Source organism: Schistocerca nitens, chromosome 8, assembly GCF_023898315.1.
Source record: "Schistocerca nitens isolate TAMUIC-IGC-003100 chromosome 8, iqSchNite1.1, whole genome shotgun sequence".
NCBI classification, from domain to species: Eukaryota; Metazoa; Arthropoda; class Insecta; order Orthoptera; family Acrididae; genus Schistocerca; species Schistocerca nitens.
The window spans coordinates 74,633,086-74,650,777 of NC_064621.1; the positions used below are offsets into that span (position 1 = coordinate 74,633,086).

General features: G+C 42.0%; 1 protein-coding gene across 1 annotated transcript in view; it reads right to left on the bottom strand.

The window, feature by feature from the left end:
• LOC126198947 (Bloom syndrome protein homolog) overlaps positions 1 to 17,692 on the bottom strand; it is a 217,495-nt gene that overhangs the window by 163,644 nt on the left and 36,159 nt on the right. The window contains exons 4-7 of the mRNA XM_049935592.1: positions 8,156 to 8,323; positions 858 to 1,013; positions 644 to 726; positions 308 to 530 (exon numbers count right to left, since the gene is read on the bottom strand). Of these exons, the coding sequence (XP_049791549.1) occupies positions 308 to 530; positions 644 to 726; positions 858 to 1,013; positions 8,156 to 8,323 (630 nt within the window). The remainder of the gene's footprint in view (positions 1 to 307; positions 531 to 643; positions 727 to 857; positions 1,014 to 8,155; positions 8,324 to 17,692) is intronic.

Sequence of the window (17,692 nt, forward strand, 5' to 3'; positions counted from 1 at the left end):
CAGCCTAGACTAGCCCCCCCCCCAAAGAGTTCACCCTCTGAGATGATCTAGAGGACAAGTGTGGCTTACAGAATGCAATGCATGCAGTATGCATTAAATATTGCCGCCATGCTCAGAAGAACCTGCCTAATAGGTGAACCTGTGCAGTGTATTCTGTTTATCAATTGTAGCTCTGTATGCAAGTAAATTACAAGACACTCCTCATGACTGTGTTCAATTGTATTTACCCACCACAATCATGGAAATATAAAAGTGAGGTAACTAGGTAACATTTTATTATTATTAGTATTGTTGTTATTAATCTTACCGCACATAACATTGGACTTTGCTGAAATTGTGTCGTCTGTGGTTCCTCTTGCTACTTTTTCATTGACTGCACTCACTAACTTGCTGTCACCATCTTTTTTTGAATTGGTGACAGAACTATCATTGACAGAGCTCAATGCGGAACCCACTGGCTTATTCGACTGAAACTGCAAGCTACTGCTAAGCACGGGGGACGTTCCACGAGATCCTTCTTCTTCCTTAACCTTCAGAAATTTGTCAAAGAGCAAATCTATTAGTAATATAAATGAATTATGATGTAATTTCAGATTATTACAAAACTAATATTTTGATATCAACATTGAAAAATTGAACACACCTTATCACAATCTGCAAACAAATCCTCTGAATCAGTAATAATCTCTGATATGTGAGACTCCATGCTAGAATTAAAGGCATCACCTAGGGCAACAAAAATAAATATGTTAATGAATCCTAGTTTTCATATCAAATATGGACATAGGAAACACTCAATTGAAATAAAAATGGTTAATAAGTAAGATTTTAAGTTATACTCTAAAAAAATAACTCACCATTAAGAATGTTAAATTCAAAGTTTTTTTCTTCACTTCCACTGCTTACTGTTACTAAGTCATTAACATATGCACAGCTTGGAGAAGGGGTTAGCTGTATGCATGATGCTTCTATCTTTCCAACTGGCTGCTCAACATCTCCAATCTTTTCCAAGTCTTAAAAAAAAGTGCAATATTTTATAGTTAGGAACTTGTGCAATTGTCAACATGTACACATTTTGATAACATACTATTAATGAAACTATCACAATTCATTTTTGTTAGTTTTAAATAAATTATGCTTTATGGCTTAGAATAACAACAACAAGATGAAGAGTGTTTGTTTATCGTTTTCTGTGTAGCAGAGTTTTAAAAAGCTGTAAAATGAGGACAGTAATAAAAAAAGATATTGAGATAGAACAAAAATGATGACATGTTGCTCACAACTTCATTAAAATTACTTATTATTACAGCTCAATTTTTAAAGTGCTAATTTACATTTACTGCTCAATTCTCCAAATTGATGGTGAAATGACCAGCTCAAAGACATTACTAAAAGAGGCTGAGGAAACAGTTACAATGCTTTTAGCTTTCTTTTTTTCTTTTCTCTCTTTTTGCTCATTCAAGTGAACAAATTTTGGGTTACTCTATTATTTCTACCTCATACAGACAGGCACGAAATAACACAACACATATATATACAAACACACCGGTATCGACAGTATCTATGTTGACTACTCACAACATGCTGTCCACATCTCAGCAGAAGATGCAACTCATAGAAGGGACACAAGCTGCTGACACCATGAGTCACACTAGCTGCAGGGTTTACCTTATTACAAAGCATGGGGCTACGAATATCATGAAGACGTCATCGCCAAGTTCCGACCTCAAATCACTGAAGACTCGGCATGAGATAACAACTAACATTGCACAGTGCTACTAATCTTCAGACTCTGACTTTTAAGAGTTATGTATATTTAATATCTGCACATATTGGAAATGAAAGTGATGATGTTTGATTCATGTACTGCATATTTGGTGTATTCACAGTTAGCCTGGCCACCCTGTACTAAGAACACAACAGGTTTTATCCATAATATCATCATAAGGTACACATTGGCACACTAAAACGTAATAATTAAACCTCATAAAAAATAGTAAGATAAGAACCCCACACATAAAAAAAACTTTGATTACTCTGAAGACACTCCAGCTACAGGATAAATATACCAAGAATTTACAGCTCCGTAGTCATGATGTTTATAGCATTGTGCTGCAGAGTACTTTTATCCACTGTTTCAACTCACATTTTGTCGTCACTGGAAAAATATTATGGACAGTTACATTGGAAATAATACTTTACACAGAGGAGAGATGTAGAATGGGACAGATGAACTACACAGTGAAAACAGTGTGGATGAAGATTCATCCATCTGTAAATAGAACTAAATTGATGTGTTACAGCTTATGGTTATGATCTTTTTAAAGAATTTTAACTTTTCACAACTAGTGATTAATCAGGCACAATTCAAGAATCTTAAATTTTAAATATTGTCAATGTACATTATCTGCTCATTCAAGTAAAATTTTAAGAATTTTTGAAGTTCAAATTGTTCCCACATATGTTACCTACAGAAATAGTGGTTTATTAATTTAAAAATATTATGAAAAGGAAAGTCGCTACCCACCATATATCAGAGATGCTGAGTCGCAGATAGGCACAACAAAAAGACTGACACAAATAATGCTTTCTGCCATTAAGGCCTTCGTCAACAATAGATGACACACACACATGGCAAACACAACTCTTACACACGACTGCGGTTCAGGCAACTGAAACCACACTGTGAGCAGCAGCACCAGTGTATGATGGGAGTGGCAACTGGGTGTGGGTAAGGACGATGCTGGGATGGGGAGGGGGTGGGATAGTATGGTGGGGGTGGCGGACAGTGAAGTGCTGCAGGTTAGACAGAGGGCAGAGGAGACTTGAGGAGGGAGAAGGGGACCGGGAGGGGGGGGGGGGGAGGAAATAGCGGAAAAAGAAAGAAGTAAAAAGAGTGGGTATAATGGTGGAACGAGGGCTGTGTAGAGCTGAAATGGGAACAGGGAAGGGGCTGGATGGGTGACGACAGTGACTAATGAAGGTTGAAGCCATGAGGGTTACAGGAACGTGGGATGTATTGCAGGGAAAGTTTCCACCTACGACATTCAGAAAAGCTGCTGTTGGTGGAAAGGATCCATATGGTAGAGGCTGTGAAGAAATCATTGAAATGAAGGATGTCATGTTTGGCAGAGTGTTCAACAACAGGGTGGTCCACTTGTTTTTTGGCCACAGTTTGTCGGTGGCCATTCATGCGGACAGACAGTTTTTTGGTTGTCATGCCCACATAGAATGCAGCACAGTGGTTGCAGCTCAGCTTGTAGATCACATGACTGGTTTCACAGGTAGCCCTGCCTTTGATGGGACAGGTGATGTTGGTGACCGGACTGGAATAGGTGGTGGTAGGAGGATGTATGGGACAGGCCTTGGATCTAGGTCTATTACAGGGGTAAGAGCCATGAGGTAAGGGATTGGAAGCAAGGGTTGTGTAAGGATGGACGAGTATATTGTGTAGGTTTGGTGGACGGCAGAATACCACTGTGAAAGGGGTAGGAAGGATAGTGGGCATGACATATCTCATTACAGGGCATGACGTGAGGTAGTTGAAACCATGGTGGGGAATGTAATTCAGTTGCTCCAGTCCTGGGTGGTACTGAGTTAGGAAGGGAATACTCCTCTGTGGCCAGACAGTGGGACATAGGGAGGTGCTGGAAGACTGGAAACATATGGTACTTCCTGGGCAGAGTAGGACCACATGAAGCAATTCTTCCATTTGCTTGCTTCACCTGGTCCTACTCAACCCAACAAGCCACCTTCTTAGATGTTGACCTCCACCTCAAAGATGGCTACATCAGTACATCCATCCACATCAAACCTACTAACTAGCAGCAATACCTCCACTTTGCTGCCACTCATTCCATACCAAGAAGTCCCTTCCATACAGCTTAGCCACCTGTGGTCATCACATTTGCAGTGACAAGTGGTCCCTCTCAAAACATACTGTGGGTCTCGCTGAAACCTTCACAGACCATAATTATCCTCCCAATGTGGTACAAAAACAAATCTCCCGTGCCACATCTTTCCAGTCTCCCACCACCTCCCAATGTCCCACTGTCTGGCCACGGACGAGCATTCCCCTCGTAACTCAGTACCACCCAGGACTGGAGCAACTGAATTACATTCTCTGCCAGGGTTTCGACTACCTCACGTCATGCCCTGAAATGAGAAATGTCCTGCACACTATCCTTCCTGCCCCTCCCACATTGGTATTCCCCCACCCACTGAACCTACACAATATACTCAACCATCCCTACACAGCCACTGCTCCCAAACCCTTACCTCATGGCTCATACTTCTGTAATAGAATTAGATGCAAGACCTGTCCCATATATCCTCCCACCATCACCTATTCCAGTCCAGTCACCAGCATCACCTATCCCATCAAAGGCAGGGCTACCTGTGAAACCAGTCATGTGATCTACAAGCTGAGCTGCAACCACTGTGCTGCATTCTATGTGGGCATGACAACCAAAAAGCTGTCTGTCCGCATGAATGTCCACCGACAAACTGTGGCCAAGAAACAAGTGGACCACCCTGTAGCTAAACACACTGCCAAACATGACATCCATCATTTCAATGACTGCTTCACAGCCTTTACCATATGGATCCTTCCCACCAACACCAGCTTTTCTGAATTGCGCAGGTGGGAACTTCCCTGCAATACATCCTATGTTCCTGTAATCCTCCTGGCCTCAACCTTTGTTAGTCACTGTCCTCATCCATCCAGCCCCTTCGCTGTTCCCATTCCAGTACTACGCAGCCCTCATTCCACCATCACACCTAGTTTTTTTACTTCTCTCCTTTTCTGCATCTCCCCACCCCCCTTTCCTCCCCATGTCTCCCCTGCCCTCCATCTATCCTGCAGCACTTCACTGTCCGCCACCTCCACATTATCTCACTATCTCCCCATCCCAGCCTCGTCCTTACCCCCACCCAGTCGCCACTCCCATCCATCACTGGTGCTGCTCCTCACAGTGTGGTTTCAGTTTCCTGAGACTAAAGTCATGTGTGTGTGTGTGTGGGGGGGGGGGGGGGGGGCAGGTGGGTGGGTGTGTCGTCTATTGTTGACGAAGGTCTTAATGGCCAAAAGCATTATTTGTGTCAGTCTTTTTGTTGTACCTATCTGCGACTCAGCATCTGCACTATAAGGTGAGCAGCAACTTTCTTTTTCGTAATACTGTCACATTCCATCCTGGATTTTCCATTGTTTGTTTATTAATGTTTTGTTTCATTTTATTTTTAGATCTAAAAATGATCATTAAATGTGATCAAAACTAGTTATCAAGTGTGGTTATTTGCAACTGAGAGTGTTACAATAAATATTTTAAAAATTTGAACAGCTGCACAATCTCTCATGATAATATGTCATCCATTATGAAAATCTAAGTGTATATTGAAAGGACAGACTAATGGTAAATGGAGATGAGTACTTGTTGAAACAGACAAGGAACTCAAATCCTCCAAGGCAAGATTGTATTGGTAGCACTCCGTATTAGGGGCAGGCATAAATTAGTAACTCGATCTTCGTATCAGCCTCCAGACTGAACTCAAGATGTCACTCAAAACTTTAGAGAAAACCTCTATTTATTAGCACGAAAGTTTCCAAACATTCAGTCATCATTGGAGAAGACTTTAATAATACAACAACCAACTGGAGAAACTTGTGTACATGGTGGTGTGACGAAACATCTTGTAAGACATTACTAAATGCATTCTCCTATAGTTGACTCATGTGTGGCACACAGAAAAGATGACTGATGTCTTGCACACAAAAACCCACGACAGAAAACAGTATTTAAAAATGGCTCTCAAGCTCTTTCTCTTTCTGTAGGAGGACGACATACACACACACACACACACACACACACACACACACACAGAGCTGAGGACTGACTGTTTATTACCAATAGCTATTGCCTAGGCAGAGGCAGACGGAGATCAGGAGGAGTTAAGGAAGGACACACAAGGTAAGGAGTGGGTAGAGGGATAGTGTGAGGCAGGTCTTTCAGCAGATGACTCAGTGGGTACACAACAAGACAAAAAGAGATCATAGGGTAGAGCACATAGGTAGGCTGAGAGAGGGCGTGGGGGAGGATGGGAGGGAAGGAGAGGATGGTGGAGATGAGGGAGACAGGAAGGGAAAATAGAAAGGAAAAGTGGTGGAGAAGAGGTGAGGGTAACGAGAGGGAGAGGAGAATTGGCAAAGGGGGAGGGGGAGGTGGAGGAGGAGTAGGAGGAGGAGGAGGAGGACGGACACAGGGAGCAGGGAGGGAGACAGAGAGAGGGGGAGGGGGAGGGGGAGGGGAGGGGTAAGTGCTAAGTAAACTCTGCCACGCACTCACAGTGGTTTGTATAGTATGTATGAAGACGTATAACATAAGTAACTGATTAAGTACACATGTGATCAATCTAACTAGAAGAGTAGTGACTGAACTAACTAATTTTTAGAGTTTTAATGCTTTCCCACCATTATTTTATGTTATACAGTATATCTGACAAAAGACAACAATATCTCTGCTGGTTACATCAAATAAATCAAAGTAAAAGATTTCTGTAGTCTCCTAGAGAGTTTTAAGAAAAGAAGGACTATTAACTTTTCATGTCCTTGTAGACACAACTAGATGTTAGTCACCCAAACAACTATAATTGTTTCCAGAATGAAATTTTCACTCTGCAGTGGAGTGTGTGCTGGCATGAAACTTCCTGGCAGATTAAAACTGTGTGTTGGATCGAGACTCGAATGCAGGACTTTTTCCTTTCATGGACTAGTGCTCTACCATCTGAGCTACCCAAGCATGACTCATGCCCCATCCTCACAGCTTTACTTCTGTCAGTACCTCGTCTCCTACCTTCCAAATTTCACAGAAGCTCTCCTTCAAACCTTTCAGAATTAGCACTCCTGGAAGAAAGGATATTGTGGAGACATGGTTTAGCCACAGCCTGGGGGATATTCCCAGAATTAAATTTTCACTCTGCAGCGGAGTGTGCACTGATGTGAAACTTTCTGGTAGATTAAAATTATGTGCCGGATTGAGACTTGGGACCTCTGCCTTTTGCAGGCAATTGGTCTACTATCTGAGCTTTCCAAGCTACTATAATTGTGTGTTCGAGATACTCAGATAATTGTACAGAATGTGAACTCCAGAGTTCTAGGAACAAGTAACATTTATTCACCAATAAACACAGAAGAAGGTATATGATAATACTTAAGACTAATTAGCATTAGAATAGAGTTTGGCAAGAACTGTCTACAATTACCAAGAAATCGTTGTCCAAGCAACATTCATGGAACATCACACTGTACACAAAGAACAAACCAAAAGCCAGTGCCTTTGGCAGGTTGAGTGTGAATTCTTTGACAGCTAACATAAACACAGAAGTCAAGGGTAACTGACAATCTTGGTCGCTATGTGCTATTAATAGTGAGATTGTTAGAGAGTGGAGTGAAGAGGTCAGACACCAAGAAACCACCTACATTGTTTTTGAAGATGTCATCCCCACATTTACCTTACGGAACTTAGGGAAACCAAGGAAAAAATCAAACTGGATGGCTGGTCAAGGATTTTAACCACAGTCCTCTTGAATTCAAGCCCCATGTCTTAACCTCATTTGGCCCAATTTCCTGTTATGGTAAATACTCCGTGACACATGTTATTTAGTAATCTGCAGCACTAAAACCTGTACAAAAACATCAATTGTATTTCAAAGTTGATATGCTACAAGAAGATATGTGATTTAATACTGGACCCCAGCAAAGCTGAGATGTATGCATTAAGCATCACTGTATGGAATTACAACCACTGAGTCTTCCACAGTCCTTATAGTCATATAAACAGTGTTTGCATTTAGTGGGTTTGTTCAAATATCAAATCAGTGATATACTGGCTGTACAATTAAGTACATGCTGTTTCTAATTTCTAAAGACAAAAGATTCAGAAAAGAAAGAAAATGAAGAGAAAATAAATAAGCCAGAAGTGGAAGTGCGAATAAAAACGACGTTGGAAACAAAAGACGATGTTTTCCATGTAGATTTAACAATAGAAACAATTCAATGAAATATATGTATAGTAAGCAAAAAATAGTTCTCTTGATAGATACATAGTGTGACCTAAAGGTTACAGTTCTTCTTATAAGAAAATATGACATTGCCCCTTACCACAAACATCATCATCATCACTAGCAATTATATGTCTCGGTTTTTTCCATCCTCTAGTTATAATTTCATCATCTTGGTACATCAGTGCTGTAGAACCTTTCAGCCCATATTCTTTGTTTGCCTGCTCCTCTTTAATCTCAACACATCCAGTATTCTGAGTCACAGTTACTGAAAACAACACAATGCCCAAAAAGAATGATAAACATACTTTGTTCTAGACAGAAGCAACAACAGTAAACTCCAGAAATCACATCTGAATGACACTCTAGCATTCACTTCACTTTCATTTCTTATTTATTACATTGTTACTAATTGGAAATTAGTAGTGGTAAACGATGTCATAAAACATGCAGAATTTATTGAAAGAAACAAATACAGGACAATTAAAAAATGGAACTATGAAGTTTCAGACAAACAATAACACAGAAAATAATAATAATAACAATAATAATGATTTAGTGTTATTTTTTAGTCAAACTATAAATATGATTAGTTTCCACGTAAGTTTGTTAAAATAAGAGGCCTATTGTAATTTTCAATTGATGTCCTCATGAAGAGAACGACTTTAGTGGGCAAAGTGGAGACTTTTGGAAATTTATAGTTGACCATGCAGTGGATAGATACGAACTAGTCGAAAGGTTTACAATACGAGGGAGCTTCCATGGTATAGAGACACTATAAAAAACAGTGAGTATCTGAACTGCATAACAGGTGTAAAACAAAGGTTTGGGCTATGGAGAGAAATGCTGAGTGAAATGGGTTTGGCTATCAAGAGAGCAATGCATGAAGCCTTGTGTGACTATTGCAGCTGAATATTATAAAAAGATCTTGCCCAAAATCCAAATAAACTTATGAGTAACAACGGAAATGAAAGCTCTCTTCCCATGGGTTTCCATGTTTTTGGAACCCTGAAGAAAGACATTCATGGATGTCGATTTGTTTTGGACAAAGAGTTGCATTCCAAGGCACAGTCATGGTTCCATAGGCACCTGCAAACATTATTCCATGAAGACACCAACCATTTGTCTCACAGTGGGATACAGGGACAGAGAAGGAGGGAGAGGGGGGAGAGAGGGAGAGGGAGGGGGTTGAGCGAGTAGGTGGTGGGGGCTAGTGGGGATAGGCGTGTTTCAGAGCCTAAATGTGGACATTTTCAGTAGCCATGGAGCAGTGGTTGGCTGAGCATCGCATGATCGTTGTCGAGGAGTTTTTGAAAAGTAGTGATTCCTGTGTTGCTGTGCAGCTGCAGTTCTGTAGGCACTTTAATTTAGGTCCACAAGGAAATGTTCCGACACGCAACACAATTATACTGTGGGTGAATAACTTCAGAGCTACCAGTTCAGCACTGAAATGGAAGTCGGCAGGCCATCCAAGATCAGCCCGGACACCAGAGAATATCAATAGAGTACGAGAAACTGTGGAAGCCAGTCCTTGGGGCCGATCCATAAACAAGCTGCTGATTTTCATATGTCTGACCACACAGTAAGATGAATTTTGCAGTTCGATCAGCATTTCCATCCATACAAAATGGCTATTTTTCAGCAGTTAAAGCCCAATGACCACGCAAAACAAAAAGCATTTCCAGAGCAAATGACTGATTTGATGACATATGAAAAAAAATTCATGATAAGTGATGAGGAACATTTTCATTGGGACGGTTATGTAAACAAACAGAACTTTCGTTATTGGTCAGCTACAAATCCTGAAGAACTGCATCAATGTCCTCTGCATGCCCTAAGGTCATAGTGTGTTGTGGTGTAACAAAAACTTGTGTCACTGGGCCATACTTCCTGATCCCTGAACTTCGGAGAAAACACTTAGTGCACAGTAGAATGTGGTTCCAGCAGGATGGGGCGATTGCCCATACAGCCAATGAGGTGATGGACTTTTTGAGAAGTAAGTTTCGAGTAATCTTGCATTTTGGGAATATTCCATGGCCAGCATGCTCCCTCATCTAAGTGTTTGTGATTTTTTCTTGTGGGGTTTCTCGAGATCAAGAGTCTACACAAGCAAGCCCCATATATTGGTCGAAATTAGGTGGCCATAATTCAAGAAATCACCAACCTGTCTCCTGATATCTTCAAATCTTAAACTGATGAAATTGGTTGTTCCAATGTTATTTTCTTTAATTTCCATTAATACCATCCTGTAATAACCAATAAAATATTTTTTATCTCTCTTAACATTTGTGTTATTTACACTTTAGAATCATCAGACCTTTTTGCTGCTCCCTGTATTATGTCAGGGCTAAGACTTTGACTAAGAAAGGATAAAGCTATGGAAATAATTAAAATAGCATAGCAGATAGCTGCAGCTGGATTAATGGAATAAAAAGGATGAGTCAGCCAGTCTACAACACACTAAAATCTCCAGCCTAAAAGCTTAGGCTTAAGCCCATTCATTTCAAAAGACTTTAAAACCTTCGCCACACCTGTCACACACCATCAGCTAAAATAGAGAATCTCTGAATATATTCTGAGCTCAAACATAGTGAGGTATCTCAAATGGAATGACTTCCTCCACAGCAACCAGCATGGTTCCCATAAACACCAATAATGTGACATCAAACTAGTACTTTTCTCACATGACATCCTGAAAGCCATGTTGGAGGCATTTAGGGGGATGCAGTATTTCATAACTTTCAATAAGCATCTGAGATGGTATCACACCAACGATTATTAACAAAAATGTGATTATATAATCAATCAAAATTTATTAATGGATTGAGGATTTCTTGATAGGGAGAACAAAACATGTAATCTTGGGTAGAGAGTTGTAGAAGTAACATCGGGCATGCACCAGGGAATTGTGTTGGGATCCTTCTGTTTATGTTGCATATTAATGAATCTGGAAACAGTATTAATATTAACCTCAGATTTCTCTCAGATGATACAGTTATCTACAATGAAGTGCTAACTGGAACCAGCTGAACTAATATTCAGTTAAATTTTAATAGGATGCTAAAGTGGTGCTAAGAACAGCAACTTGCTTCAAATATTCAAAAAGATAGCCTTCTAATGCTTATACAGGCACTTTGTATCAGCTTAGTTCATAAGATAAAAGGATCTTGAACATGAAGTATGTCACACATTTCAGCATTCTATATAGCTGAGACACTAGCAACCAGACTTTAATCTCCCACATTCTTGTTGACACTACTTAAAGAGCAAAGTTTTGTAAAGGTTTGAAACAGTGTGTAAAGTTTATTGCAAGTGTTCTCACTCTCAAATACTGGATGAATAAAATATAGGTATTTGCTTGTCATGGTCTACACTTCTTTTTCAACCTCATCCACTTTGACAGTTTGAGGGTTCTCACTCACATAGCTATTCTTTACAGACAGAAAGTGATATGTGTACCAAGTTTCATTAAAATCAGTCGTGTGGGTTTGGAGGAGATGTGGAACAAACATCTTTATAATATGTATGGACATATATTTTTCCATGATCCAATTTTGATGAAGTAAAGCCTGTATGGTACCCCAACTTTTGCCACATTACATGCGAAAACCCCATGAAAATTTTTCAAGTAGTTTTGGAGAAGTGTATTCAAACTGACAGACATGACAGTTTCATTATTGGTGTTATTGGTATACTCATACCTTCCTTGCTCTTGTTATATATTATCCCAAATATTTAAATTTGTCCATCCTTGCGTACTGCTGCATAGTCCACTGTTCTACGGGACCCTTCCAAGTGCCTGTCTGTCAACAGTCATGCCTTTGTGAAGTCCACAAAAGTCGCTACAACCTACTTCTTACCTAAGACCCTATGTCTTATTAGATGTTCCAGGATAAACATGTGTTCTATGCATCCTCTTCACTTCCTAAATCCCACTCAATATTATCCAAGTATAGTTTCTACCTGTCCTTTTCTACTCTCTTCAGAAGGATTTTTGACAGCACCTTGTTGCTGTCCGCTAGTAGTCTTGTATCCCAGCCTGGCACATTTGAAATTCTGCCGGACAGTATGGACATTGATGACGGCCACTGGGTGGCACTGCTGCACCTGCAGGTGCTGTGGTCACTGAGTGCTGCCATAAGCCATGCCTGTCCGGCCAGCCTATGAGAGGTCACGGCTGCGCATGGCCACTCTGACTCTTCATTGTGATTTGTCTGCATTATCATACAGATCTCGCTACACATCATTGTCTCATTGTCTTGGTTCAGAATTCAAAACGTCTTAGTACGCAATCTTGGTTTGCCTTTTGGACTGTTTTTCTGTCATGCAACTTCCATAGTCTGTCATTCTCTTGTGTTATTCAGCTGTTTTTCTCTGGCAAACTGCTGTCAATGCTCTCACCAGTCAGCCAGTCATGGCTGGTTCTGAACTCGTTCCCAGACTTGTCTGATTCTGGTCACTATAACTGGTGACGAGGTAAAAAGTTAGCAGCATTCCATTAATGCCAGGCTCATGCAGTTTGTGGAATAGCAACAGCAACAGATGCTCCAGCAGCATTAGTTCTTACAGTAGCTCCAACAGCAGCAACAGCATCTCCAAGAACAATTTCAACTTCTGTTGGATCACTCACGAGTTCAGAGTTTCCAACCCACTCAGGCTGTGGCCAATTCATAGGTGGAGTGCCGCACACCCACATTTTCGCCATTTAATGATGCAAAAGAGGATTTGGACATTTATTTGCAGCATCCGAAGCAGCACGTCATCACTTTTTTTGGATCACATTCTTCAATGATCACTTTTCCTTTCTGGGGCTTCCCTGGAGACATTTTTCTTGCTAAAGAAGTTGGCTCCACTCTCAAATCTGGTTGCACTCATGTCCAAGGAGATGAGTTCGTTACTGTCCAATTATTATTCAAATAATTCGATGTGGTCACAATGTGCCTCAAGTTGCATCAATATTACAAGCAACCTGGTCAGTCATACCACTCATGACTGATGGATTTACAAGGGTTGAATCAAAATTGCAATTTCACTTGCACAAACATGGCTTTCAAAGCTTCATATGCAAATTCACTAATCCAAAATGATATGGTTAAATTGGCTTCTGATTCGGAAGTTCGTATTGCAGTCCTCAAACTGGGCAACCCAACCTTTAGATGGTATTTTGAAAATCACACACTCTTTTGAGATCACACATGCTACAAATGAACACATAATGGCGCAGCCTTAGGTAGCACCGATCTAGCCGCCACCTCAGGGGCAGAATTCTCGTAAGTCTTTTTCCAGATGTTGGCATTGTGATTCATCAATATCAGACACCTCCACGGCCTCTGAACAGCCTGTCACACTCTGCTGATGTAATCAGCAGGATCTGCCACCATGTCCTGACTGCTTCATAGTGCACCTACATGCAGACTGTCCAGATCCCTGGTTTGGGGAAAATGGGTATCTCCACACTGTTTGTTGTCAACCATCGACACAGTCATCCCCCACATGCCTCACAGGACAGTGCATGAACTTAAGGCAGTTGCTTCTCAGAGTGATCCTTCCACCTCCAAGTTGTTTATCACCCTCAAAATTGTAACAAAGGACATCTGCTTCCAGGTAGACAAAGGAGCTACTGTTTCTTTGATCAACCTCCACATGTATGCTTAGTTCCCCTGACTTGCCCCCAGCCTCCTGCCTATGGTGCCAGTTCAATTCTCTCCAAGATCAGTTTCATGATTAACACTACATACAAACAGGTCATCCACCTGACAACTGTTTGTTGCTGATGGTTACTCAGCTGGCAACATTTTTGATCTCATTGCCTTCTCACTGCTAGGTTTCTCCATCACTGCTGAGTTTCGAGCTGTCTCCTACTGGTTCCCTTCCAGGAACTAGACAACCTCTTTGCTGCCTTCGTGCTTCTGTTTGAAACCGACCCTGGGTGCACAACGGATTTGCCGGCTCGTATCTCCTTACGTCTGAATGCTGCACCTCATCTTCCAGTCTCTTTAGGGGTGGCTGTTAAGCAAAAACTCAATAGCCTACGTGCAGCTGGAGTAATTGAAACCATCAAAACTAGTGCTTGGGCCACACACCTTGTGGTGGTCAAGAAATCCAGTGGCTCTTCCAGCCGGATGGAAATCGACGATTAATGCTCAGGCACAAGTGTAAACTTACCCCAGCCCGCATCCAGAGGTGAACATTTCTCTAAGCTAGACCTTGCTGACACATATTTGCAGATCACCCTGGATGAGGAATTGCAATGCTTTATGGCTTATACAAATAAAGACGCTTGCCCTTTGGGATTTCTTCCACTCCAGCGATTTTCCAGAGATATCTGGAACTTTTAATTGTGTCCTTTCCTGCTTGTACTATCAAGACGAACTAATTGTCACAGGCACTATACATCAGAACCACTTGCGCAATCTTCACTATGTTGAGTTATGCAGGGCTCAAGTGCCACTTACACAAATGTCAGTTTTTTCAGAAGCAAGTGGAATACCTGGGCCACTTGCTCAACAAAGACAGGGTTCACCCCACTAACTGCAACATTTCTGCTGTTGACACTCTACCCCGCCCCAAATCCAGCAGGAGCTGCAGGCTTTTTCTGGGAAAGGTAAATTATCATTCTAAGTTCCTTCCACAGTTAACCCCCATTATCTATCCGCTCAGCCAGTTCTGGAAGAAGGGTGTTTAGTGCAGGTCGATAATTGCCTGTGAGCATATTTTCACGCAGCTCAGTGATCTGACTTACACAGGAATAGAAAAGCAACTGGAATCACTCAACAGAGGAAAGTCCACTGGACCTGACGGGATACCAATTCGATTCTACACAGAGTACGCGAAAGAACTTGCCCCCCTTCTAACAGCCGTGTACCGCAAGTCTCTAGAGGAACGGAGGGTTCCAAATGATTGGAAAAGAGCACAGGTAGTCCCAGTCTTCAAGAAGGGTCGTCGAGCAGATGCGCGAAACTATAGACCTATATCTCTGACGTCGATCTGTTGTAGAATTTTAGAACATGTTTTTTGCTCGAGTATCATGTCGTTTTTGGAAACCCAGAATCTACTATGTAGGAATCAACATGGATTCCGGAAACAGCGATCGTGTGGGACCCAACTCGCGTTATTTGTTCATGAGACCCAGAAAATATTAGATACAGGCTCCCAGGTAGATGCTATTTTTCTTGACTTCCGGAAGGCGTTCGATACAGTTCCGCACTGTCGCCTGATAAACAAAGTAAGAGCCTACGGAATATCAGACCAGCTGTGTGGCTGGATTGAAGAGTTTTTAGCAAACAGAACACAGCATGTTGTTATCAATGGAGAGATGTCTACAGACGTTAAGGTAACCTCTGGCGTGCCACAGGGGAGTGTTATGGGACCATTGCTTTTCACAATATATATAAATGACCTAGTAGATAGTGTCGGAAGTTCCATGCGGCTTTTCGCGGATGATTCTGTAGTATACAGAGAAGTTGCAGCATTAGAAAACTGTAGCGAAATGCAGGAAGATCTGCAGCGGATAGGCACTTGGTGCAGGGAGTGGCAACTGTCCTTTAACATAGACAAATGTAATGTATTGCGAATACATAGAAAGAAGGATCCTTTATTGTATGATTATATGATAGCGGAACAAACACTAGTAGCAGTTACTTCTGTAAAATATCTGGGAGTATGCGTGCGGAACGATTTGAAGTGGAATGATCATATAAAATTAATTGTTGGTAAGGCGGGTACCAGGTTGAGATTCATTGGGAGAGTGCTTAGAAAATGTAGTCCATCAACAAAGGAGGTGGCTTACAAAACACTCGTTCGACCTATACTTGAGTATTGCTCATCAGTGTGGGATCCGTACCAGATCGGGTTGACGGAGGAGATAGAGAAGATCCAAAGAAGAGCGGCGCGTTTCGTCACAGGGTTATTTGGTAACCGTGATAGCGTTACGGAGATGTTTAATAAACTCAAGTGGCAGACTCTGCAAGAGAGGCGCTCTGCATCGCGGTGTAGCTTGCTCGCCAGGTTTCGAGAGGGTGCGTTTCTGGATGAGGTATCGAGTATATTGCTTCCCCCTACTTATACCTCCCGAGGAGATCACGAATGTAAAATTAGAGAGATTAGAGCGCGCACGGAGGCTTTCAGACAGTCGTTCTTCCCGCGAACCGTACGCGACTGGAACAGGAAAGGGAGGTAATGACAGTGGCACGTAAAGTGCCCTCCGCCACACACCGTTGGGTGGCTTGCGGAGTATGAATGTAGATGTAGATGTAGATGTAGACTCCATCTCGTCCACTGGTTTTGGCCATGGATGCTTCTCCGTACAGCACTGGCATAGTACTGGCCCACAGGAATGACGACAGTAGAGAACAGCCTATTGCCTTTGCATCGAAAACAGTGACACCCACTCAAAAGAGCTATTTTCAGATCTAGGAAAAGACTTTGGCAATCATCTTAGCCATTAAGGAGTTCCACATTTACCTTTTCAGGACCAAGTTCACTCTCATTACAGACCATAAGCTACTACTGGCTCTCTTTGGGCCCTACTCTCGGCTTCCAGAGTGGACTACACAAAACCTCCAGTATTGGCCGCTCTTCCTAAGCTCCTATGTTTATACTATCAAATACAAGCCCGCAGCACAACAAAAAATGTGGATGACCTTTCTTGTCTGTCCTTAGACCCTGACCCAGCATTTGACCAACAGGTGATCTCCTGTTTTCACATCTATAAGAAACGATGGCATGCTATGGATGGGTTTCCCATTACAGCTACTCACATTGCTGCAGACATGTGCCATGATCCAGTCTTGTGGTGTGTCACAAACTATGTGCTTCATGGGTGGCTCACTTCTTTCTCAGAATCTGCCAACCCTGAGCTCCCACCATTTGCCCCTTGTCTCCGATGTTCTACTCGACACAGAAGAAGGTACTCACTATCTTATCATCTTACCTACTTGTGCCCCCATGTTTTGCACCTGCTCCATTGGGTTATGCTGTAGATGAAGGCCCTTGCAAGGTGCCAAGCATACTGGCCATGACTGAATAAAGATGTGCAGGCCAAAGTGCACAACTGCTCTGCTTGAGCTCGGCACCAGGTACCTGCACCCCAGTCATTCGTCCCCTGGAATTGGATCCATCTGGACTTTGCTGGCTCCTTTTTTAGATCTATGTAGCTCATTGTCATGGATTCTCACTTTAAATACTTATAAGTCATCAGCATGGCGTCCAATATCAACAACACCACTCTCAATGCTCTCATCCAGATACACTATGTGATCAAAAGTATCCAGACACCTGGCTTAAAATGACTTACAAGTTTGTGGTGCCCTCCATTGGTAATGCTGGAATTCAATATGGTGTTGGAGTCTCCCAGGCATACATTCAATAAGGTGCTGGAATATTTCTTGGGGAATGGCAGCCCATTCTTCACAGAGTGCTGCACTGAGGAGGGGTATCGATGTCGGTTGGTGAGGCCTGGCATGAAGTCGGCGTTCCAAAACATCTCAAAGGTTTTCAATAGGATTCAGGTCAGGACCCTGAGCAGGCCAGTACACTACAGGGATGTTATTGTCATGTAACCACTCTGCCACAGCCCAGGCATTACGAACAGGTGCTCAATCGTGTTGAAAGACGCAATTGCCATCCCCAAATTGCT